Source organism: Tyto alba, unplaced genomic scaffold (genome assembly GCF_018691265.1).
Source record: "Tyto alba isolate M040663 unplaced genomic scaffold, T.alba_DEE_v4.0 Super-Scaffold_41, whole genome shotgun sequence".
Classification (NCBI taxonomy): Eukaryota; Metazoa; Chordata; class Aves; order Strigiformes; family Tytonidae; genus Tyto; species Tyto alba.
Window position 1 is genome coordinate 23,529,988 of NW_024881317.1, and position 22,781 is coordinate 23,552,768.

Consider the following 22,781-nt stretch of genomic DNA (forward strand, 5'->3'; position numbering starts at 1 on the left):
CCCCCTCCTGGTGCAGTTGGTTGGACCACCAAGGGCTCCACGTGCTGAAGCACATGCTGCCTTGCTGCGATGCTTTGGGAGGGGAGAGGCTGCCTGGGCGTGATGTTTATGGGGACAACAAAGGGACTTGGGAGCCATAAGGTGCTGGGACGTAGAGATGCTGCCACCACACACAGCTCTGAGGGGTGGTCGTGCAAGGAGGATGCTTCTCTCTTGCCCAACAGCAACACGATGAACTTGCTGACAGAATAAACTACAGGTTACGGGCCATCAGCCTGGCAGCGACGTGGTGGACCCGCCGTCGTTGCAGGATGGATGCAGCAGCTCTTCCGCTTGCGGCGGGTGTTTTCCCTGCTGTGGAAGAGGCAGCACATTTCCTCTGCGTGTGTGTGCGGCACAGCTTCCTTGGGGGTCTGACAAAAAAAAAAAAAAACGCTGCTGCTTCTGACTTCCACCCTTTTGCGCCTTCTTCCATGTGCTGCAGACTCCGTGTCTCCCGACTCAAAGTCTGTAGAAAGTGAAAAAAAACAAAACAAAACAAAACAAAAAAAAAAAAAAAACCAAAACAAAAAACAACCCCAAACCTAAACACCGAGAAAGCTCTGCGAGGTTATTCTGCTTTTTGCTTAATTAGCACAGGAAGCAAATATTCCTGGTCTTCATCAGGGCAGGCTTGCTTCGAGGCTTTTCGGCACAGCAGGCAATGCTATTCCTGGGAGTTTATTCGTGTGCAGCCTTACACTGGGGACAAAGTTACGGTGAAGCGCAGCACCGCTGAAGGCTGGAGAAAGTCCTTGCTCCATGCCGAGCTCCGTGGGTGGACCGGGGGCTCTCACTGTGGTTCAGCAGGGCTGGGTGTATTCTTTGTGTGAAAAGTCTCCCAAAAAAACACCCTGTAGGACAACGTTGTAAATAAGTAGACTTTTTTTTTTTTTTCATTAAAAAGTGGGGTTTTTCCTCCCCTCTTGCAGGACCTGGCAGTGATTGGGCTCTCTGGCTTGGCGGCTCTTTGCACAGCTTTACAAAGAGAAGTAGTCGCTTTGCCGCTGTCTGTGTGAGAACTCAATACACAACCCCACGGTGCCGCATGCAAACAGCTGCTGCTGCTAAAAGCCCTAACCCAGAAAGCAAGGCAACGCGAAGCCCATGCTCCCAGGAGGATGTTTCCTCCCCTCCAACACACCTCCTGCGATGAAGCCACACAGCCCCCGAGGCACCGGCTCGACTGTGGGACCCACCTCGGTGATGGTGCTGGATCCGGCACTCCTTGGGTTGTGCTGGACCGCGCTTGGGCACGGGGACGGCTGAGTTGAGGGTTAAATTTTTGTGGGGAGCCTCTGCATAACCAGGTGGCAAAGCAAGTCAGAAGCTGGGGCTGGAAGAGGGCAGTGAGCCCGGGTGTCGGTGAGGAAGTCAGCTGTGGCCAGGCTCACGTCTCTTCACAACGTGCACACGAGCAAAACGTTATCCCTGAGCTGTTGCTGGAAGCAAACGGTCGCTCAGAGCCAGTCGTGGGGGCCGCGGGACCACTGGGGCAGGGTAGGGCTGATGTTTCCCCTCGCTTTCAGCCAGCCTCGGCGCTGCAGAAGTCAGCGAGGACTGGGTCCAAGCAACGCCAGCTGAGCTGGTGTGGCTCACATGCCCTGAACATCTCCCCGAACCCTTGGGGTTTTCACACATTTGCCTCGCACAGGGACCGAGCCGTGGGGTGCAACGTGCAGGAAGGAGCCACACACCCAGTTTTCTGCTCCCGTGACACGTCCCCAGCTGCGGGCTGCCCTTTTGCGCAAAGGTCTGGAGGAAGGTGGGACCCTCTTCATCCTTTCCGACTGCCATAGCGGAGATGGGGATGGGTCGGGCTGCTCCCTGGGCATGGGGGCTGGCACATCACCGCATCGGGGAGCCAGGAACCCGTGCCGACCTCCCTGCCTGCTTTGTTAGGATGGGGCTAGTCAGGCAGCGGCGCAGGGAGAAGGGCAAGAAGATGGTCATGCCTCAACCCTGCTCCTCCTCCTGAGCCCGAGGTCAGGGGCTGTGCTCCTGGCACCCACCGGCCGCCTGCTGGGACCTGGGGCTGCTCTGGCAGGGGGAATTGGGCTGCTGTCCCCAGGGAACCAGGGGCTGCTGTTTTGGGGGATTTGGGGCTGCTCTCCCGGGGTCTCAGTGAGACTGTCCTGGGTGCATGGGACCGCTGTCCTGGAGGGATGTGGGGCTGCTTTCCTGGGGGATGTGGGGCCACTGTCCTTGGGGATGTGGGGCCACTGTCCTGGGGGATGTGGGGCCACTGTCCTGGGGGATGTGAAGCCACTGTCCTGGGGGATGTGGGGCCACTGTCCTGGGGGATGTGGGGCCACTGTCCGGGGGATGTGGGGCTGCTCTCCTGGGAGGATATGGGGGGATGTGGGGCAGCTGTCCTGGGGTTACAAGATCCGTGTCCTGAGCTTCTGTGGCTCCTATTCTTGGGGCTCGGGGCTTTCGTCGGAGGGTGACAGAGTTGCCATCCCAGGGCTGTGGGGGTGCAGTCCGGGGGCGCTCGGACCCCCGCGGGGTTCAGCTACATCTCCCCCCCCCCCCGCGCCCCCCGCCCCGCTCCGGGGATGCCCGGGAGGGAGCAGGCCGGCGGGCCCTTTAAGAAAGTCGAAGCCCGAAAGTTCATCAAAGTTGAGAAACTTTTTCAGGGAAAGGAGCGGGGAGGGAAGAGGGGGGGGGGGGGGGAGGGAAATAATTAAAATAACTCGAGTCCAACAACAACAACAAAAAAAAAAGAAAAAAAAAAAAAAAGCCCCGCACCCCCCCACCACCCCCCCCCCGGGAAGGGGGGGCGGGCCGGGCCGGGATTGGCGGCGGGCGGCCCGGGGGCGGCCCCGGGCGGGCGGGGCGGGGGCGGGCGGGTCCCGGCCCCGCTGCTCGGTGCGCGGCGGCGGCGGCGGCGGCGGCGGCACCGGGAGCGGCGGCGGCGGCGGCGGCGGGGGGGGGGCTGGGGCGCGTCGGCCCCGCAGCTGCGGCTCGTTGCGCTCCGCTCGGCCCCGGCCCCTTAACAGCGGCGCGGTCCCGGGCCGCCGCATGTGAACCGGGAGGGCAGCACCGCCCCGCACCGCCCCGGCACCGGCACCCGCACCCGCACCCCCGGCCCCGCGGAGCTCCCGAGCAGCCGCACCCCCCCCCCCCCACCCCACTACCCCCGCACCCCACCATGAGCAACCTCAACAAGGACACCGAGCACACCAACGGCAGCGGCAACGTCGAGGAGGAGGTGGGAACCGGGGACGGGGCACGGCGGGGCTGGAGTGCCGGGGGTTTTGGGGGAACCGGGGATGGAGCTTTAGGGGTAGGGCAGCAGGGCGGGGTAGGGATGGAGCCCCGTGGCGTCGGGGAACTGAGGGTGGGGGGGTGGTGGGGGTGCGGCACCGTGGAGTGGGGGAGCGGGGGATGCGGCACCGGGGCGTCGAGGGAGCGGGGATGGAGCGCAGCGCCGTGCTGGGGGAACCGAGGCTGCGGCGTCGGGGCTGGACCCGCGGGTCGTCGGGGGGGGGGGGACACGACTAGAGATGGGATGTTGGGGAGCCGAGACCGGGCTGAGGGAGCTGGAGTGCGAAGGCATTGGGTAGCCAGGGCTGGAGGCCCCCCCCCCCCCACCTCCCCGGGCCGTCCCGGGGGGCGGGTGGGGGCTGGATTGGGGCTGGGCAGGGTGAGCCCCGACTGCTGCTTCAGCCCAGTGTCCCTGTAGCTCCTCAGGGCAGGGGACCAGCAGGACCCCACTCCCTCCAGCCTAGCCAGGGCCCCCGGGCACGGGGTGTCCTGTCCCCAAACCCCTGCGGCTGGAGGGCACCGGGCTCCCCCCCTCCAGGCACCGCTCTGCCCGTGGTGGGCTCTTAGGGACGTCCTTGGACCACGACGGTGGAGACCTTGCCCTGCTCCCCACGTGCCGGCAGCCTGGTTGGGGCTGGAGGGCTGCGAGCTGCCCCGCCAGCAGCCTCCTTCCCCTGGATGACCGTTGCGAGCCAGAGCCTGGATGCTGCCGGACCCTGCGCCGCGAGGGCTTGCGACGGTCGCTTGTCCGTAGCCACATGCTGAAGCCAAGCTCGCAGCCCTGCCCGCCTGCCCTGCGGCTGTCGGAGCCGCTGGCTGGGCGGTAGCGTTGCCGCTAGCGCGGCACCCCTCTCGTCGCACCCCTCGAGCAGGGGTTGGGGAGGTGGGTTTCCCGCCACCTTCCATCTTGGCGCGGGCGCTGGAAAATGCCCGGCCTCGGTCGCTTTTTTGCTGCAGTCCTCCGCACCCGGCCCTCGGGACCGGGGAGGTGCTCTGCCCCCTCCCCTCGCTCTCCTCCAGCGCGCCGTGCGCTCGCGCCGCCGCAACATGGCGCCTGGCTGGCTTTGCCACCCTCCGGGGCCGGACGGTCCCCGTGCACCAGCTGTCTTGGGGCCGTCGCGCCCGCTGGTCTTCAGCCCCAGCGTGGGAGGGGGGGGGACACCCGGGTAATGGGGTGGAATGGATCGGAAAGCGGCGGCCCGTAGCGTTTCTCCCCCCCGCGCGGAGCAGGGCTTGGGTGGGTGCGATGGGACGTGGATGTGATGCTGCTGGTGACGTGCCCTAACCTTGATGGGTGACACTAGTGTGGGTGGGTAGAGACAGAGCACCCGGAGCCCTGCGCCGCCCTCCTGGTGCGGGGAGGCTCGGTACCCGGGGGTTTCACGGGCTGCGTGCGCAGAAGGCTCGGTGCAGCTTCTTGATCCAATTGTTCACTGGCCTGCAAAGCCCCCCAAGGCCGATGCCGCTTGGCGCATCCCCGCGGCACCGCTCTGGGTGGTAGCTGGGCGAGCTCTTGGTGGTGGGGCAGCGCTGGCCTGTTCCCCGCTGCGGGGCGGTGGTTTGGCGAAGTGGGTGCTGGAAGCTATTGCATTTCCAAGAGCCCTTGAGGGGAGGCCGGTCCTCCCTGGAGCGATGCTTGGTGGCTGGAAAACCCAGTTAAAGATTGCATCCCTGGGGGGACGGGGCAGGGGTTGAACAGGAGGGGCCCCTGCTCTCCATCGTGCTGCCTCCGGGTGTGTGCGGGGAGGGGGACAGTCCGGTCCACCCTGCTAGATGGTCTGCAGCCGCGCTGGGCGCATTCGTCGCCCTGCACCCGCGGGTCCAGCAAAGGACCAACCACCCCGGAGGTGGCTGAGGATGGTTGGGAGCTGGTGGGCTGGGACTAGGAGGGGGGGGGTGTCCCTGTCCCTGGTGGGGTTGCTGCTGGAAAGCCTTTTCTCTGCCAGGATCCTTCACAAATACTGCCGTGGGTGATGAGCTCCTGGCTGGGCTCCGTGGTGGCCGCTCCGAGCCTGCAGAAGCCCTCCGAGCGCCTGTTTTTCCTGTGAGTCCTCCTGGCTGACCAGCAGCCATTCCTCACCGCAGAAGGAGCGAATGGTGGCACGAGGAGTGACCTTGTGTTCAGGGCCCTGGCACGGTCTGGGGGGCTTAATCCCACATCCCACCCAAATTCTTGCCCAGAGCTTCCCTTGATACGGAGCAATAAATAAGTTTAGTGCGAAGTGGAATCCTTCAGCCCCAACATAAGCAGGAGGGTGTGCTGGAATATCTTCCCACACTGCGTGGATAACACTGCCAGATCCCGGAGCTGTGGACACTCCTCCATTCCCCACCCCCCCCCACCTCCTCCTGTGAGCCTCCTTCACCACCTCCCCGAGCGTTTGCAGAAGGGCGCCGTGTGCCCCAGCTACGGCGGGGCGAAGCTCCCAAATTCAGCCTTTCCCTTTATCTTATCTGCAAGCCCCTGGATCTCACAGCCGCTTCCTGCCCGGTGACATGCGGAGGACAGGAATGCCTCTCGCTCCTCTCGAGGTCGCTAACGGGAATGTTAAACAAACAGGGCCTAATGTCAGTCCCTGCTGTTCCTCACCAGACACCTCCCCAAACTCGATCCCTCCCCACTTGCTGCTATCTTCTGTTTAGTTTTCCAGGCAGCCGCCAATCTGCGTGACGGCATACGTCCCCGGCGCTCCCGAGGGGCAGTGCGAGACAGGCAGCTGCCTAGGTGCTGCGCACCCCCCGTTGCAGGCAGAGCTTCTTCTGGCAACCAGAGGGACTTGCCTGCTCACCACAGGCACCGCGTGCTGCGTTCGGGGCCGTATTGCAGGAAGGACCCCGTGCGTTCACCCTGCTGCCTCGGGTGTCCAATGCAGAAACGTTGCCGCTGCTCTCGAAACGCATCCTTGCTCTCCTAGGAGGTCGCTGAAAAGCTGTGGGCCCGTGGGGAGCGGGGGGGAAATCTGGAGCTGGCTGTCTAGGTGCCCAAAGCAGGAGGCTGAAACGTGTGGTTATCCCACGGGTCCTCTTGGTCCCTTCCCATCCCTGTCCTCAAGGGCCTGCCTGCAGCTCCGTGGGTGGTAGCTGCTGCTGTCATGGTAGAGCTTGGACATCACGGACCGCTGAACGTGGAAAGCATCAAACATGAGGTTGTGCTGGGTGGGCAGAGCCCAGATGAGGACTAGGAGCCACCTGGCTAAGCTCTGCTAGGAGAGGATCATCTTTCTTGTTGGTCCACGGCAAGGCTGTGCTGTTACCCGTTAGAAAGTGTCCTGTTAGGGGAGGAAAAAGGCTCTCAGCTCCCAGCCAGCCTCCTCGGTAGCGAGTCCTCCGTTCCTGGGCTGCCTTAGCTGTTGCATGCCAGGCCTGCCAGAACCCCTCAGGAACACCACTGGTGAGCAGCCTCTGTTACGTGCTGGATGTCTGTAGCGCTTATGGACTGGTGCCAGGCATCTCTTGATTTCTGTAATCTCTGCTTGAGTGGACCTAGATACCTCTTGCATGCATGGATTCTAGCTCTCTGACTTGAAACAAATAAGGTTAATATAATTGCTGGAGTCAAATGACTCTGCGGAGCTGCTCTTTGCTACAAAGAACTTGAGGATGTAGTCGTTATGGTCACCACTTGCAAATCTTCCTGCACTTGGTGTGGCTGAACCAGGACAGTGCTTCAGAGCTGTTTTCATGCATCAGAAGTCTCCTCGACGTTAGATGCAGCTTTCTGTTAGCGACAGATTGCTGGCTGAGCAAATACCCTGAAGTCACCATGCCCGCAGAGGTTCTGGGAAGTGCTGTGTTCCCAGACCTCCTCTTGGTCTATCAATGAGCTGCTCTTACTGGGGGAGGGTTGTGGGAATCACCGCGTTATCACCTCGTGTCCTGGTGCCTCTGTAAATACCCTGTAAAGGAGCTTCCTTCTCCTTTCTTGCCCTTTCAAATCCAAGTTTCTTAGACGTGAGCCTAAGTTGCTTCGAGCATCAGTATCCCAACTAGTCCCCATGATGGGGTAACTGTTCTTACTTCTGCTACCTGGCTCTGTAGCTGGCCTAGTAAACAAGACCCAGCTTAAGAAATGAGTCTTCCTCCTTGGTCAATGTGAGGAGTTGCTGAGGAGAGCTTTCTCTACCTGGCCTCAAAATGAAGGGCTTTCCGGTGGTGCCTGCTGAAGTTATGAGGGGCCAAACCCAAAGGTGCCCTTGCTAGCAAGGGATTCTGCTTTCCCTTTTCCAGAGTAGGAATGATGCCCTTGGAGATGCCCGGAAGGTAGCTAAGAGTAGTTCAGGCTTTGCTGTCCTTCCTCATGCCTCTGCTAGAGGAACTGGCACTGTGGGAAGTCAAGTATAACTCTTGCTGGAATTGGTAGAGAAGGCTTTTGGAGCCAAAAGATGCTTTGGGCTTGCTAGCCTTGGCCATGCCAAGTGACGAAGACTTTGCTGTTTGGATCACGGAGCTGTGCTTCTGCCTGTGCTGGACCTCCACGTGCCTGAAGTAAAGGTGTGAGGGTGGAAGTGAGGTGCTCGGCACCTTCTCTCCGGGAGCACCAGGCACTAGCTGGGACCCAGTAGCCGCCTCCGATCTGGAGGTGAGCAGTCCCAACAGCGTGTTCCCAGGGACGCCTGTGCGTCACAGGCTTCCCCTGGAACAGGAAAGTACCTTCTGTAGCACCAGCCACCGTTACAGGAGGACACCACCGTTACAGGTGGTACCGGCGCCGTGGGAAGACGCGTGCCGGGTGACCCTGCCCTCAGCAGGGCGGGAGGGGATGCCGCAGGCTCGGCAAAGAAACTTTGACCGCCGTGCTGCAGGGTCGTGGCGCGGCTGGGAGGCTGCCTGTCCAAGGGCCAGCTGTCTTCCTCGGCTCAGCCCCGACAGAGGGGTGTTGGGATGCTTTGGACAACGGCTGGATGGCAGGTGAGTGTAGAGCTAGAGGCTTACACGAGGTGTGGGCTCTTCTTGGTGTGACTGGGGTGGTGAGGCTTGCTTTGGCCCCAGGGCTCAGCCACAGGCTCTTGCCTGGAGGTGGGAGCAGGGATGTTGCTGAGACTTGCTCTGTCCATCTGTCTGGTGAACATCATCTCCTGCGGACAGGGACAAGATGCTCTGCTGTGTGCCCTGTGGGAAGGGAACAGGCTCGAGCCCGGCTGGCCGCGCGTTATCCTGTGGTGTAGGGCAGGGTGGCAGAGCACAGGTATGAGATCCTGCCTCCAGCCAGCTCAGTGGTTGCTGGGGTGGCTTCCTCTAGAGGACAGTTGCATGGACCTGCATGTCCTGGCCTCACGTGTTGCCCTGCTTGACCCCCCCAGCCCAAGCTTGCCTGGCTGCAGGCTGTGGTTGCTGGAAACCCAAGGACCACAGTAGGGCAGCCTTACCCATGGGCAGGATCTCCAGCCCTGCTGCATGGCCCAGAAGAGGCTACGGAAATGTGGCACCTCCTGGTTTGGGATGGTACATTCCCTCCTGCACTGCAAAGGATGTAGTGATGGGTTCCTGCACTGGTGTGGGGTCGGGTCTTGGTGCGTGTCTGTGTGTCAGAAGATGTTGGCCTGGGGGATGTGCATCCCTCCCACCTGCTCTCAAGGGCAGGAGGCTGGCGTTGGTCTGAAAGCGCGACTCCCCCGCGTCACCTATGGCAGTGGCTTGAAGTGCAGAGCGAGCTGTGGACTTGGAGGAAGCACCCAGCTCCTCTGGGAGGCACTGGAGGAGAGAAGGGAACTTTGCTGCCTGGGGTTTCCCTGCTCGCAGTAGGATGATGGTGGGGAGCTGGCTGGGACACGACTGGTTTCTAGCAGGGGCCTTAAAGCTTGGGCTGTGCGTCATACGCGTTCTTGCTATGCACTCTGCCCTGCTCCCCAGGCTCTCCTGCTGGGCTGGTGGTCTTCCCTCTGCCTTGCCCTCTGTATTTCACAGGCTGGTGCCTGCTTGGGGTCTTGCGGGGAGCGTGCCCTGTGGTGCAGAGGGAGATCAGGGCGTGATGCTGGTTAAGGTTGGCGTTTCTGGCCTGTTTTTGGGTAGCGCTGCCCCGTGGCCCAGTCTTGCTGTTGCTGGACTGATGCAGTGGTGGCTTACTCCCATGGGTGCTTGTCATCCTACCCGTGTCCCCAGGGGTCTTCCTGTGATTGGGGCGACACTCTGATAGCCACTGGCAACAGCGGAGAGCTGCTGCCAACTTTCAGCTTGCCGTCAGCTGGGTTTTGTGGAAGATTTGCTTGCTGTTGGGCTGTGGAGATGCCAGGCATGCTCCATGGGGCTGTGGCACAGCCCTTAGTGTGCTGCCTCAAATCAGGTTGATTTGAGGAGAGATTCACGTGCCTCTCTGGATGGGTCCTGGCTGAGGAGGCAGAGGACTGAAAAGTGCTCAGGAATCACTTTGTGGTGGGTCAAAGCAGAGATGGATGTACTTGCTTAAGGACCTGAGGTGAGAACCTACCTTGTGAGGGTCCTGCATCCAGACCCATGCCCTCTGCTCGGGGCAGAGGCCGGCAGGAGCTTGTCTTACCTCTGTGTCTTCTGCCAGGAGAACAAATTGTTGGGGTGCGGGCAGGAGGAGCTGGTCAGCGGCACGTTTACCCAGTGTGAGACCTGTCCCTGTGGGTAAGGTCCATGGCTCCAGCCGATGGCAAAAGGTGTCTGTGGGTCTCTGAACATCTGAGGGTGGGTGGCAGGTGGTGCTGCTGGGTCTCTGGAGCCAGGGGCTCAGTGCAGTGGGCTGGGAAGTTCAGGCGTGGATTTGAGCGTCCTTGGGCATGTGGGCTGTGATACTTGTGTATGTCTCCGCTGGCTTAGCAGACCTCTTGTCATCCTGAGGACGCTCAGCCAGCATCTGCGTGAGCTGGGGAATGGCCCTGTTGGGTCAGTAATCTCTCGGGAGTTGTGGGGTTGCCCTCCCCAAATGTTTCCGCAGCTTTGAACCCCCCGTCGTGGCCCTGGGTGCCGTCCTCTCCGTGAGATCCTGCGGAGACACAGGGGATGGGACTCAACAGGGGGGAAGTCTCCATTGCAGAGCTGCACCAGCAGCACTTCCTCTGCCAGGCTGGTGGACTATTCTTGGGTGCTGCCCCGTTGTGCCTGGACTTATCGTCTTCCATGTGCTTCCTGCTCCCCCCGGGGAAGGGGCTGGTGCCTCTCCCCGCTTCCCCCTCGCTCAAACGCCTTCCTGCCCTGACCACAGGGGTGGCTGAGCCCCGTTGGCATCCTTCTGCCTGACGTGGGGGAAGAGCAATGCTGGGAAAGGGCTGATGCAGCTATAAGCAGCATCACTTGTGAAGACACCTCAGCCCTGGGGACAAAATGCTTGTGCATTTGCACTTGCTTGCCCTTCCTCCCCTAAGGGCGAGCAGGTCTTTGGGTGCCTTTTGTGCAAAAGGCTGATTTCAGAGGAAAATGCCTGAAGCTCTCCTTGCTTCAAGTGCTGGGGGAGGTTTAAGGCCTTCCTTCCCCTTCTGGGGATGAGCAAACATCTTTTGGGTGTGGGGGGGATGCCCTATACAGTTGTGGGTGCCTGGGGCTTCCTGGCCGAGCAACTCCTGGTCTGATCCTGCCCTGGGGCTCAGTGCTACCCTGTCTGCCAGCCCTGTGACCTGCCCGAGGACATCGGTGCTCCGGAACTGCAAGCAGGCAGCCAGCTCTTGTAGTGTCTCTGTTATTCATCTCTGCTGGTGTGGGGGGAAACTGAGGCACAGAGCGTTGAAGGAGCCTCTTAGCAAGCCCCTTCCCCTTGGGGTGCGTGTTCCGTGGCGCTGAGGCTGCCCTGCTCTCCTGCTGAGCTGTCCCTAGTGCAGACCAGCCATCTCTCTCCCCCAGTTTTCTCCTCCCCTGTGTCTCCTGGGAATTTGATGTGCTGAGGAGCAAAACTTCCGAGGGCTGGGTCCACTCGGCGCAGGGGCAGGAGCCCTGCAGCCCCACGTCCCGCGCCGGGCAGCGAGATGAGGGTGCTGGGCTGTTCCCGAGCCCCGTGGCCGGGCTCCCAAGCGTTTCCCTCCCCTGCAGCCCTGTTTTGCAAGCTTGCCTCCCCTCCTTGCGCTGCCGTGCCTTATAAGTCCCGGCTCCCAGGGCAGCCGGCAGCCTCGCTGCATTCCAGCCGCCTCGCGTCAAGTGGCCTTAGCCGCATCTCGGTGGCCAGGGCCAAGGCTCTGTACTCCCCCCCCCTGCGGCTCTGGCAGCCCCCCCGGTGCCCGAGAGGCACCCTGCTGGGATGCTCTCCCATGGGAAGAGCCCACGTGCCTCAGCTGCTGGCACCCGAGGGCGGCTGCCTGGAGCAGGGACCGCCTTTGGGATGCTGTGGCAGAGCGTGCCCCTGTCCTCGGCAGGATGGTGCAGGGCTCCCTTCTGCTGGTGGCATAGGAAGAAGGCTCCGTGGGCTTACTGGTGTGAACAAGTGGGAGATGGCTTGTCTCCAGGAGAAAATGGCACGTAGCTGGGGGTGGCTCGGGGGGGGGGATCCAGTGGGACCGTGTGGATGAGGCACCAGAGCCTGCTCCTGCTGTAGCTGTCCTCAGGTGTTTCCTAAGCACTGCTGGTAAAGGCTCACGCGCTCCAGGTGCTGGGAGTGTGGCCCCAGGCCCTGGCTGATTTTGGGGGGGGGCCTGGAGTGGCCACAGCTGTGCAAAAGCAGGGCTGTGGGTAATGCAGCTAAAGGGCTGATCTTGCAGAAGGGGAGGGTCAGCCTTGCTGGCTTCTGGAAGGGTTCAGAGCAGCCTCTCAGCAAAAACCCAGCGCTGGAGACCTACCAGAGCAGCCTTGCTGGCGGTGGGTGCTCATGCCTTTGCATCTAACATTTCTGACATAACTTGACCCTTGCTGGGCTGCAGGGCAGGGTCTGGCTCCTCTTGGGACTTCCTTTCAAGGGCTCTTATTTAAAAGCAGAAACGGCCAGGAGATGTGGATGTTGTAAGACTCATGCTGACCTCCTGGCAGTGCTGGAGGTGTGGTAGGAAGAGGCAGGTGTTGCTGCTTGGCTTCTTAAAAATCTCTGTGCTAAGCACCTGGCTCTGCTCACACTAGGTGTGTGTCTCTTCTGGGAGACACAGCTGGGTAAGGGCTGATTTAGAGCCACTGAGGACTTGAGCACTAAATGGGTTTTGTCCTTGTCCCTCCCTCCTCCTGCGTGGGAAGCTATGCTGGGATCCTCCCTCTCGAAGAGATGGCCTAGATGGTCTTGTCCCTCCTGGCACAAATCCTGTTTTCCATGGCTCTCCTCCATCTCTGCCGGGTGTTTGGACAGGGGACATCCCCAGAGGGGGCAGGGACGGGGAAGGGAAAGCTTTTTCCACGGGGCCTCCAGCAGCGTGACCCCGCTGGGCTGGCCTAGGAAAGATATCTGCTCTCTGCCCCACTGCCCCACTTCTGTGTGTGCGTGTCCAGTGAAGGTCAGTCGGCCTGGGTGAGGTGGGGCTGCTCTCGCCCGGTATCTCCAGTGGCTGGTAGTGGAGTCTAAGAGGGAGCATAAGAACAAGGTATTTCTGGAGATCTGCTTCTGCTGTATCTTGTCCAAACACCTGCTGAATGTGCAGTTTGGCCCAGGCAGTTCCCAATCCAGCCCTGGATATGTGTTTTGTTGTTTTGGTTTTTTCCTTTTTTTTTTTTTTTTTTGTCCTGTGGCTTTTCCAGCTGCTCTGTGGGGAGGCTGAATATCTACGTGGATCTGGTGTTTGGTGACAGGGAGCTGAAGCAGGACAAATACATTTAAGCAGAAGCCTACCCTGTCTTGGCATATGAGTGCAAGGGCTGGAAGCCTGGATTCATCAGCCCTGGGTGGTCCTCAAGGCCTGCAGGGCTTGGCCTGCAAAGGGGTGACCGGGAAGTCCCAGTTCAGTTAATCCACTGGAAGAATGCTTGTCCAGACCCTGTTGCCCTCACCTACAGTTTCCTCTCCTTAGGAGTCAGGGGAAGAGGCTGGACCAGGGCTGCCCACAAAGCACAAGATGCTCAGACAAGTTGCCTCCTGCTTTTTTCCTCTGGGATAACCCAGGTCTCTTGCTTTCTGATTGCTGCTGATTTACACCTGGTCTTGGAAGTGATCTCCCTTTGGCTTAACCTCACTCTGCCCCTCAAATGTATCACTCGGGTCTCTCACCAGCCTCACCCTCCACTCCCTGAATAACTGGGTCTCGCTTTCCCCTTTCCCTTTTTTAGATCACTTACGGATGTGCTGAATTGCAGAGGTCTTGGAAAACCAACCAGTTGGTCTCATCACTTCTAACAAGCTCTTCTGAGCAGGGACCTTCCTTATTGTGCCTTGAGACCCTTGGGGAAACCTTGTTTGAAGATGTTGGCTGGTGGAATTTGGGATTGCCCAGGCATTCTTTGGAGCAACGCCAGCCCTTGGTGGGTGCTGTGGGTTGGCTGGGATCTGCTTTCCAATGCTGTGTATGGTGACAGACTGGACCTGGAGGCCAAGGGAAGCTTTTGGCCTGTGAGAGAAGGTCTCTTGCTCCTGTCCTTTGCAGCAACTTATGCGGCTGGCATTAGGAGCTTGTTACCTCTGACAAAGAGCTTTCCTAGGCACCTGCGTTGCTCTGCTCAGGCTGTTGTAAGGGCTCTGAGTAGCTGACTTCCCCTTCCCTGAGCAACCGCACATCCTCCATTCTGTCACGCCTGTCGCAAGGACTTACTGAGCGACACATCACGGGACCATTTAGAGGCCCAACAGGGATGCAGATTTCTATCTGCTTGGAAGAAACATCCATTCTGGGGTCTAAGCACACTCGGATCCTGAAATATTGAAAAGGGATGGTGCTTTCGCATGGCTGAGGCACACGTGTGCCACCATGCTCTGCACGGTCCTCCCCTGCAAGAGATGGCTGTGTGTCTTCTGGGAATGCACTGCAGGCGCTCCGCGTAGCTTATGCTGAAGTGCAAGCACCAAAGTCTTCAAGGCTGCCAGCAAGCCAAGAGGTGATGGTGCCATTGCCCACTCTGGGCATGAAGTGGCCCCAGAGTGATGCATTGAAGCACCAAATGAGGGGCTGGTCTGGGTGGGGAGACTACAGGACTGAGCCTGGGCGTGGGAAGTGTTTCTGGAGTGCTCGGGGTTGCTTTGCCCTGTCTAGGGAAGCAGGGTGCTAAAGCTGGCGTGTGAGGTAGGGCCGTCCATATGGAGGAATCAGGGGGTTGGATGGGAAGGATGCCAGTGTTGGAGGGAAGGTTGTTCAGTGGTTGCATTCTGCAGCGGTCTTGAGATATGCCAGGCGGGAGAAGGGCTCTGCACACTTAATGGGGTGGTGGCAGCCCTCTGGGGTGTTCACTGCGTGGTGGCAGCCACCCACACGCGTGGAGACCAAGAAGGGCAGAGGACCCCAAGACTTTCATGATCATTGTCCATCCTGGAGGGCTTCAGCTGCCCCCTGAATTGGTGTGAAGGGTATCTCTGCCCTGGCAGGGCTCTCTTGGGCACAGGAGCTCAAGGAGGTGTGTATGTTCTCTCATAAACAGGAAAAACTTCAGTGCTTGGAGGAGGCTGAATCTGGCTGCCCCCAAAGAGTTACAGGGTGCAGAGGCTCTGCTGTGTGCTCCCGTGTTTTTAGGTAGCTGCTGCCTCCAGACTGGGAGCAGGGCAAGGATGTGCTGCTCACTTTGGTGGCAAAAGAGGTTTAAGCAAGTGTCAGATACAACCCGTTTTGTCTGGGGAAGGGGAAATGGCTGAGCAAAAACTGAGACTTGGGAGCAGAGTGCTTCTGCCCTGGAAATATAATGGGGCCACTCCAGACTGGAAACGGGCCAGGAGATGGGCTTTGGTGTAAGGCTCCTGGTCCTGCTGCACGTTTTGCAGCTGAAAATCACCTGGCACCATTTAGTGTCATTCTGAGCATTTGGGCATCAGCGCTGTCCCGTGACCTTCTCGTGGCTTGCTTAGGGCTGGCTCGGTGGGTGGCATCCCCACGCAAGGAGGAGCAGGGAACACAAAGCTCCACCTCGTTCTGATGGTCTTCTGTCTTCCCTCGCCTGTCAGTGCTGGCCGAGCTGCGCTTGTGGTCTCCTGGTCCTTGTCAATGATGACTAGTGTCTTGGTGAACGTTGCTGCGCGTAACGTCCTTTTCCAGCTCTGTGCTAATTTACAAGAAGTCTTGGCAGCTTCGTCACGCTGCTTCCTATGGAAATAGGCTGCTGGCCAGTGGGTCCCAGCGCAGGCAGAAGGTGGCCACGGTGGTCTGACTGTTGGGAGGAGTTTTGCACGACCGTGAACCTTCAGCACCTTTTCTTCTTCCTGGCTATTCATGTGAACTATTATAGGTAATTTCAACATATGATATATTGAAGTTTTCCTCTGGTACTGTATTTTTGCTTGCACGTGCTGAGTGTGTTTGGACTTGGTACGCCACTTCTGCACATTGGAAAGAGCTGCAGCCCACTTAGTGCAGCACAGCTGGCTTTTGGCTGGGCACAATAGGACAAACACTGGGAGAGGTGGTTTGGGAGCAAATTCTGAAGGGTCTGATGTGTTGGTGAAGGGGCTGGGACAGACCCAAAAAAATCATCCTCTTGATGTTCTGGGGATTTTGCAGAAGTCAAAAGATGTGGGTATAGCAGTGAGGTATTTCTCAAAATTAAGGGCTGCCTTTGAATCAGTGGCTGAAGTGCCAGGATAGGCTAAGGAAAGGAGGTCTAGTGTATGGTATGTAGGAAGTGCTAGAGAGACAACTGAATTTTGTTGTCTCTTATGGACCTTTGATGTGTCAAACCGTGTTAGTGCTTTTGGCAGCGTATGTTCTTCTAGGAGTCTATTCAAGTTTTAGTCCTCAAGGGCCAGTCAGACTGGGGCTGGTGTCCATGTCCTAATAAAGCCAGACTATTCTGCTAAAGGCTGGATTTTTGTAAAGGTCTAAATCCTTTGGGGCAGGGAGGGAAGGTGTATTTTAGCCTGGACTAATGCTTCTCTAATGTAGGGAAGGGGGTAGTGCCTGCAAGGCCATCTTTGGTGCGAGGTGTCCTACTCTTGTAGCACCGAGCTTCTGAACTGTGCTGCTCCGTGCTCCCACTTTGGTACTAAGCATCTCCTTTCAGTAGACCTCGTTGATCTCTCTCCTAGGTACGGACGTTGTTTGTCAGTGGCCTTCCTGTGGATATCAAGCCCAGAGAGCTCTACCTACTCTTCCGGCCATTCAAGGTAAGAAGGTCTTCAAATTTGGTCTTTGGTGGGAAAGATGCTATCTTGTGGCCAACCTTGTAGCAAAGATCTGTCAGAGGGGAAGCAAAGATGAAGTGGGAGGGTAGGCCTTCTGTGAAAGTGTGGGGAACTGGTATGAAACCACTGGGGTAACCCATGGCTTGCGCTCAGCTGGGTACCACCCCCCCTGCCCTGCTCCCCGAGCCTGTTGTTGAAATCGTGCTGTCTCCAAGCTCAGTGAAGGCTCCTTGGTCAGCCCTGCTGCCCAGCTGGACCAGCTCTTCCTTGGGGATGTGTCCCGATCCCCTAACTGTCCATCCTTCGCTAGATCACCACGTAGGCTGTCCCTGGGGGAAGTGGGGTTTGTTTGTTTGCACTCTTCTAGCACAGGGTGCTCTGTGCTCTCTAGGCACTAGCCAGGCAGGGTGCTCATCTTAATAGCTTGATGAAGAGCTAGAAAATGGGATTTCTTCCCAAAGGGCCAGAATGGACTAGTGAAGATACCTGCTCTGCCCTTAGTCTAACCTCAGTCTTCTCTTTTGGTGGGAGAGGAGACAAGTGGTAGTGTAGCTACTCCTGCTGCAAACCCTGCCTTATGAAGGCTTTGTTGCTAGAGGAACTCCTGGAGCTGTCACGTCATGTCTTGGTTATAGCTTGGGTCCTTCAGGAACCTGACACTGACTTGCTTTCTTCCCTTCTGCAGGGTTATGAAGGGTCACTGATCAAGCTAACTTCAAAGCAGGTACCTCCTTCTTCCAGCTTGTGTATTTTTGGCTTCTGCTAGAAAACCAGACATGCGGGGAGGGGGGGGACAGGTACCATTTCACTCCGTAAATTACTGTCTGTGTTCAGCACCATGTATGCAGCAGGGTTCTGCTCGCCCCTACAGTCCTGGTGGCCCCAAGCTCTCAGCATGTGCTGAATGGTTCCATATCTTCTATTGCTGCCCAGGGCCATATGGGCCAGGTGAGACCCGTTGTTCAGCCTCAAACCCTGTGCTGCCAGAAACCTTCCCCAGTCCCACTCTAATCAAGGCAGTAGCTCCCCTTGTGAGCAAGGGCTACCCTTGTTGGGGGCTACTGGAGTGAGCCGTGCTCTCATGCGGAGGTGTGGGTAGGAGCAGACACGGAGCAGGAATCTTGGGCCAACAACCAACAACTCTTTAAGCTCTGCTTGAAGGCCCTCTGCACCTTTAAATGGTTCCTTCTGCTTGCTGTAAGCTGGCTGGGGCAGAGGGAGTGGCAGGGTAGTCTGAGGAGCTGGAAGAGGCTTCCAAACTGAAACGGGCGTTATTTCTTTCAGCCAGTTGGTTTTGTGACCTTTGACAGCCGGGCTGGTGCTGAAGCAGCAAAGAACGCCTTGAATGTGAGTACCTGACCTGAGGTGCTGGGAGGGCTGGGGCCCGTATGCCCTGCTGTAGCTAGACCTGGAGCTGGGGGCTAGAGTGATGCTTGGCATGTCTACAGCACAGGAAGGAAAGGTCAGGCTGTCTCAGCTGTGCCCAGGAGTATGGAAGCTAAATGGTCCTGCAGCATCCCACCAGCGAAGCAGGAGAGCTGTCTGAGGCTGAGATCAGCCTGAGCAGATGGATGCAAACTCTCCCATGCTTAGTGTAGGTGTAGCTTCTGACCACTGGAAGACTGCTCCAGGGCCTCTGAGGGTGTGGGGAAAGAACAGCTACTTCTCTCACGTTGGCATGTACCTCCTTGCTCAACAGCTGGCCTCTGATAACAGGATCCAGGTGGTGAATCCTGTTCCTTATCCATTAAGAGCTCGCCCTGTATGGGGAAGAGTGGTGGACCGAGACCCCTGCCCCTTGCTCAGATATGCATGGATTACCTATGTGTGTCGATGTGCGGTCAGAGTTACTCTTCAAGGAGCTTTTCTTCCTGCTGTCTTGCACTGAGGTGGGGGCTCATCCTAGCTTGACTGCTTCACTTGAGCTTGGCTTGGAGTATCTGGAGTGGGCAGGTCTTCTCTGGGGAACCACCACTTAGCAGACAGATGAGGGAGGTGTTGGGGGCATAGGTGGTTTCCAGGCGTATACGGGCATAACGCAATATCCAGTTGACATCCCGTAATGCTTTAATGAGGCACATGGAGCTCAGCTTGTGTTTAGCATCAGCTTTTTGAGGCCCTAGGTCAGGCTTACCGAGGTACATGGGTAGTGAAGCAGGCTCCATTGCAAAGCTGCTCTGTCGTGTGGCCGTAGGACTTGCTTGGTGCTAGTGGCCTTGTTAAAACCTCACTTACCAAATGCCCTGATGAAATGTGTGTGGCAGTTTAGCAGAGCAGGTCCTTGGCCTGGACTCTGGCCTGTCAGGACCTCTGCAGCCAGAAGGTACTTGCTTCGGAAAGGAAGGAAACCATCCTCCCTATGCTGCTGTTTCCATGGCAGGGCCAAGGTTGTCTGGTACAGGCTCTTTAGCACATTCACAGCATTTCCAAACTGCTGTAGCTCAAGAAAAAGACTTGAGGATGGTCAACGTGGTAGATACACCCCGAATGATCTCCATCTCCTTTGGGCCTGCAGAAGTTAGTGGGATCTAGGCAGCAAGACATGCTGATCTGGTTCTGCCCTGCTGTCGACCTTGCCTTGGGCGTTGGGGCATATGCTAGTGTCTCTGCCCAGGCTCCCAGGCTGGCAGCAGATGTAGCAGCAGCACAGATAGGAGCTCCAGTATAGATGGCAGTATCCCAGCTCCAGCAGACATATGTTTCCTGACCAGTGTTGGTAAGCCATCTGGTTACCATACTGGTTGGTAACCATACTGGTTGTCGACCTGCACATAAGGAGCACAACTGTGTCCCTCACGTTGGAAGCAGTGGTCCTAGGCCAGCTAAATACAGCAATACAAGCGTATGGGGAGCTTGAGTGTTGCAGTGAGGTGACAAAAATCTGGGCATGTGACAGCAGCGTGATGGCCTTGGTTTCTCCGTTGGGCTTTGCTCCATGAACAGACACAGCCTGTGCTTGGACTGGACACCTCAACTCTGAGAGATTCCTGTGCTTTATTCTGTGACAGGGCATCCGCTTTGACCCAGAGAACCCCCAGACCTTGCGGCTAGAGTTTGCTAAAGCCAACACAAAGATGGCCAAGAGCAAGCTGATGGCCACACCAAACCCCACCAATATCCACCCTGCCTTGGGCGCACACTTCATTGCACGGGACCCCTGTGAGTATGCTGGAAGGGACTTTGAGGTTGTGGCTGGCCCAACCCTGGGAATGCTGCCAGGGTGGAAAGGAAACCATACCCATGTATGGTCTGGCTGAAATCTGTCTGGAGAAGGAAGGCCAGCATATTAAGGTTGCAGCAGAATAGCAGGCATCTAGTAAGGCTTATGGCCAACACTAGAAGCGTTGGGAGAGCAGAGGTGGTTTTGGTAGTTTGAGTGATACTGTAAGTCCTTTAAACCATCCCTAGGTGCAAAGCAGAAAGGATGAGTCCTGTGCCATGCACCCTCAGCGTAGCCTGGTGTGGGGCAAGCAGCCCTGCTGAGGCTTGTTGGGCAGGCTGCAACGTCGGGCTGAGTGCCCCATCTTCTGTCCTGCCATCCCGTGGCACCAGCCCTGTGCTGTGTGTGTCAACCAGCCTGCCCGAAGCCTGTGTCGGGGGCTGAGCAGTGATGGAGCAGCATGTTCCTGGCCTCTCTTGGCTAGGCTGGGAGGCCAGAGGAGCAGCTGGTCACGGAGACGCTGCAGGGCTGCTCTATTTTATACCTCACCGAGATGGCAGCGCAAAGCTTTAGGTTGGGGTTGGAAATCCAGAGCCTGTCCCTGAAGCGGAGTGTTGGGAACAGCTACTGAGATGCTGTCACCTTGTCTCCTCCCGTCTAGATGACCTGACTGGAGCAGCTCTTATTCCAGCATCCCCAGAAGCGTGGGCTCCCTACCCACTGTACACCACGGAGCTAACCCCTGCCATCCCCCATGCCGCCTTCACGTACCCAGCGGCTGCCGCTGCGGCCGCTGCTCTTCACGCTCAGGTGAGTCGCTCCCCACCTCCTGTGCCAGGAACCGGGCTCTCCTCTCTTTCCCCCACCCCAGTGTTTGCTCCCGTGGGGCTCTGCTTGGCTGGTTCGACCCTGGCCTCCGCACCTTGGCTCTTGGGCAAAGCCTCCCCCTGGCTGAAGTGCACGGAGGGCCCCCCAGCCCCGAGCAAACCGCAGGGGAGAGGTCTACGTGGCTGAGTGCAGTCTGAGCTGGACGATGATTTCTGACCCTGCAGGTCCAGCCTGCTTCCCTGTGAGAGGCAGGCAGATGGGAGGACGTCAGGGCTCAATTTCTGCCTGGCTTTGCTGATCCCCATGGCCGGAGAACTGTGGTGTGGGGCTGCTGGGAGGAAGGGCTACCTGCCAGCAAGTAAAATAGCTATGAAATTCCCTCCTTGAAATCACAGCGAAGGCAACAGGTTTAGCTCGGTGCTGAAGCTGAGGGGGGTCAGCTGGCTCCCCCTTGGGCCAAGCGACTCAAATACTTCTGAAGCTGGAGGAGGATGTCCTGCAGGAGATGAGTGATCAGAGCCTTGCCACAGCGGGGATCTCTGATGGGACAGTGGTGTTAGCCACCCTGGACACAGGCTAGAGAGGGTCACTCTGTGTACAAGGCTCTGGAAACACCGGTGGTCGTGCAACCAGCTGCCTGTACTGGTCTGAAACGTGAATGCTTTTATGTACTGAGACCAATACCCCTGCTGAGCATGAAGCCCCTGAAAGCATGGAAATGCAAAGGGAAAGCCAAAACAGAGTAGTGTCCTAATTTCCAGGTTAAGGTGCTTGGTTTGGAGCACTTGTGCAGGAGAACCTGGAGCCCCTGTCCCTGCCCTGCTTGGCGTTACCAGCCAGCTGTGCTCTGCCTGCTTCGGTCTCTGTTCCTATAGCAGTGCCCCGAGGGACTAGGGCAGTGGGACTCTGGGCTTAGACCTCAGAGCATTGGGGCTTAACCTCAGCTCTCTGCCCAGCCAAGGGAGGGTGTTTAGCTCCACTCTTCCCTGCTTAAATTGAGAGGAAGAGCAGCTGTGTTCCCTCACCTTGTCCACCTGTCTGACGGTCAGCTCAGCCGGCCCTTTGGCATCCTCTTGCTTCCCAATAAGCATCTTGACTGTAACTGCCCAGCTTCAACCCAAGCTTGTTTCCCAAATGCAATCTGGAGCCAGTGGAGGGGATGCAAGCTCCTGGTCTATGTAGGCTTGTCTGTCCTGCCCCTCACACACCTGCAGGCTTCTGCTGCTTTTGCCCTTCTACCAGTGAGCTAGTGTTGGGCTGAAGCTCCTACACAGAAGGCAAGATGTGGGGCCCAGGGCAGGACCAGGCTCTGGCTCGTTCTTCCAAGGGCCTCCAGCGCCAGGCTGGTCCTTTACTGGAAGGGCTGTGCTTGCTGGTGTTCTCCAAAAGTTATTGATGGTGCCCACAACTACAGGAGCGTGCTCTGCTCCTGGGTAGCCCAGGAGAGCAGAGATGTCTTCCTTTCCCTGCCCCTTGTATTCAGGGTGGTGGAGCCAAAGGCTGTTGCTGGTTGAATTGCTCCTGGCAGAGAGGACCAGGAAAAAAAAACCCCTCTGGCCTGGCTGAGGCAGTTGAGGGGAGGTGAAACCATTACTGCAGTTCTTTCAAGGGTGATCATCAGTGACTGTATGGGGGACCCTGAGTGTAAGTGTTGGACACCAAAACTTTATGATGTGTGGTGGGGGAGAAAAACTCCTCTCTCCTAAACTGGAGGGTATCAAGGAGGCCTTCAGCCAGGTCTTCCTCCCTCTGAGCTCTTAGTTCTGCCCTCCAGTTGGCAAGCAACTAGCTTTCAAAGATGTCTTCTGGCCTAAAGACTGACGCTGAGGTTCCAGGGAGCATCCTGCATAGGTAGGACTCCCTGCCCAAGAAGGTCCGTAAGTGGTGCTGTGCCCCCGAGCCTTAGGGAGCCAGCGTAGCCCCTCCAGGCCCACGGCCATGGCTGGACCCAGCTCTCTTCCCATGCAGCTGGGCTGGCCAAGCAGTTACAGCTGCGTTGTGCTTGAGCCGGTGGTGACCTCGCAGGGAGACATTCTGGCGCAGTATATGTTACCCATAAAGTTTTATGAGGTTAAACATTACTCAGGCTGGCAGCTCCAAGCTGCCCAGTCTCTAGGCTGGAGCCCTCTCCCTTGGAGAGCCGAAGCTGGGCGGAGCGAGTCAGTGAGATGACTTTTGCTCACAAACTGGGCTAAAAGCTACAACCTTAGTCTTGGTGTGCTGAGCCCTCTGCTCTCACTGGTAGGGCCTGATTCACCTTGCTGGGGGGGGGTGGTGGGCACGTGGGTCGTTCTCCAGGACAGCTGCGAGTCTTCCTCCTGAGACTGATGTTGGCTGGAGGATGTTCGTGGGAATGGCCAGAGCTGT

The 22,781-nt window shown here is 58.1% G+C and overlaps 1 protein-coding gene across 1 annotated transcript in view; it reads left to right on the top strand.

Moving 5' to 3' along the window:
* Window positions 1-2,912: 2,912 nt before the first annotated feature.
* The window catches only part of RBPMS2 (RNA binding protein, mRNA processing factor 2), a 28,945-nt gene continuing 9,076 nt past the window's right edge, over window positions 2,913-22,781 (top strand). Inside the window, exons 1-6 of the mRNA XM_042804342.1 lie at window positions 2,913-3,253; window positions 16,331-16,408; window positions 17,112-17,150; window positions 17,711-17,773; window positions 19,435-19,585; window positions 20,248-20,396. Of these exons, the coding sequence (XP_042660276.1) occupies window positions 3,194-3,253; window positions 16,331-16,408; window positions 17,112-17,150; window positions 17,711-17,773; window positions 19,435-19,585; window positions 20,248-20,396 (540 nt within the window). The 5' untranslated portion in view covers window positions 2,913-3,193. The remainder of the gene's footprint in view (window positions 3,254-16,330; window positions 16,409-17,111; window positions 17,151-17,710; window positions 17,774-19,434; window positions 19,586-20,247; window positions 20,397-22,781) is intronic.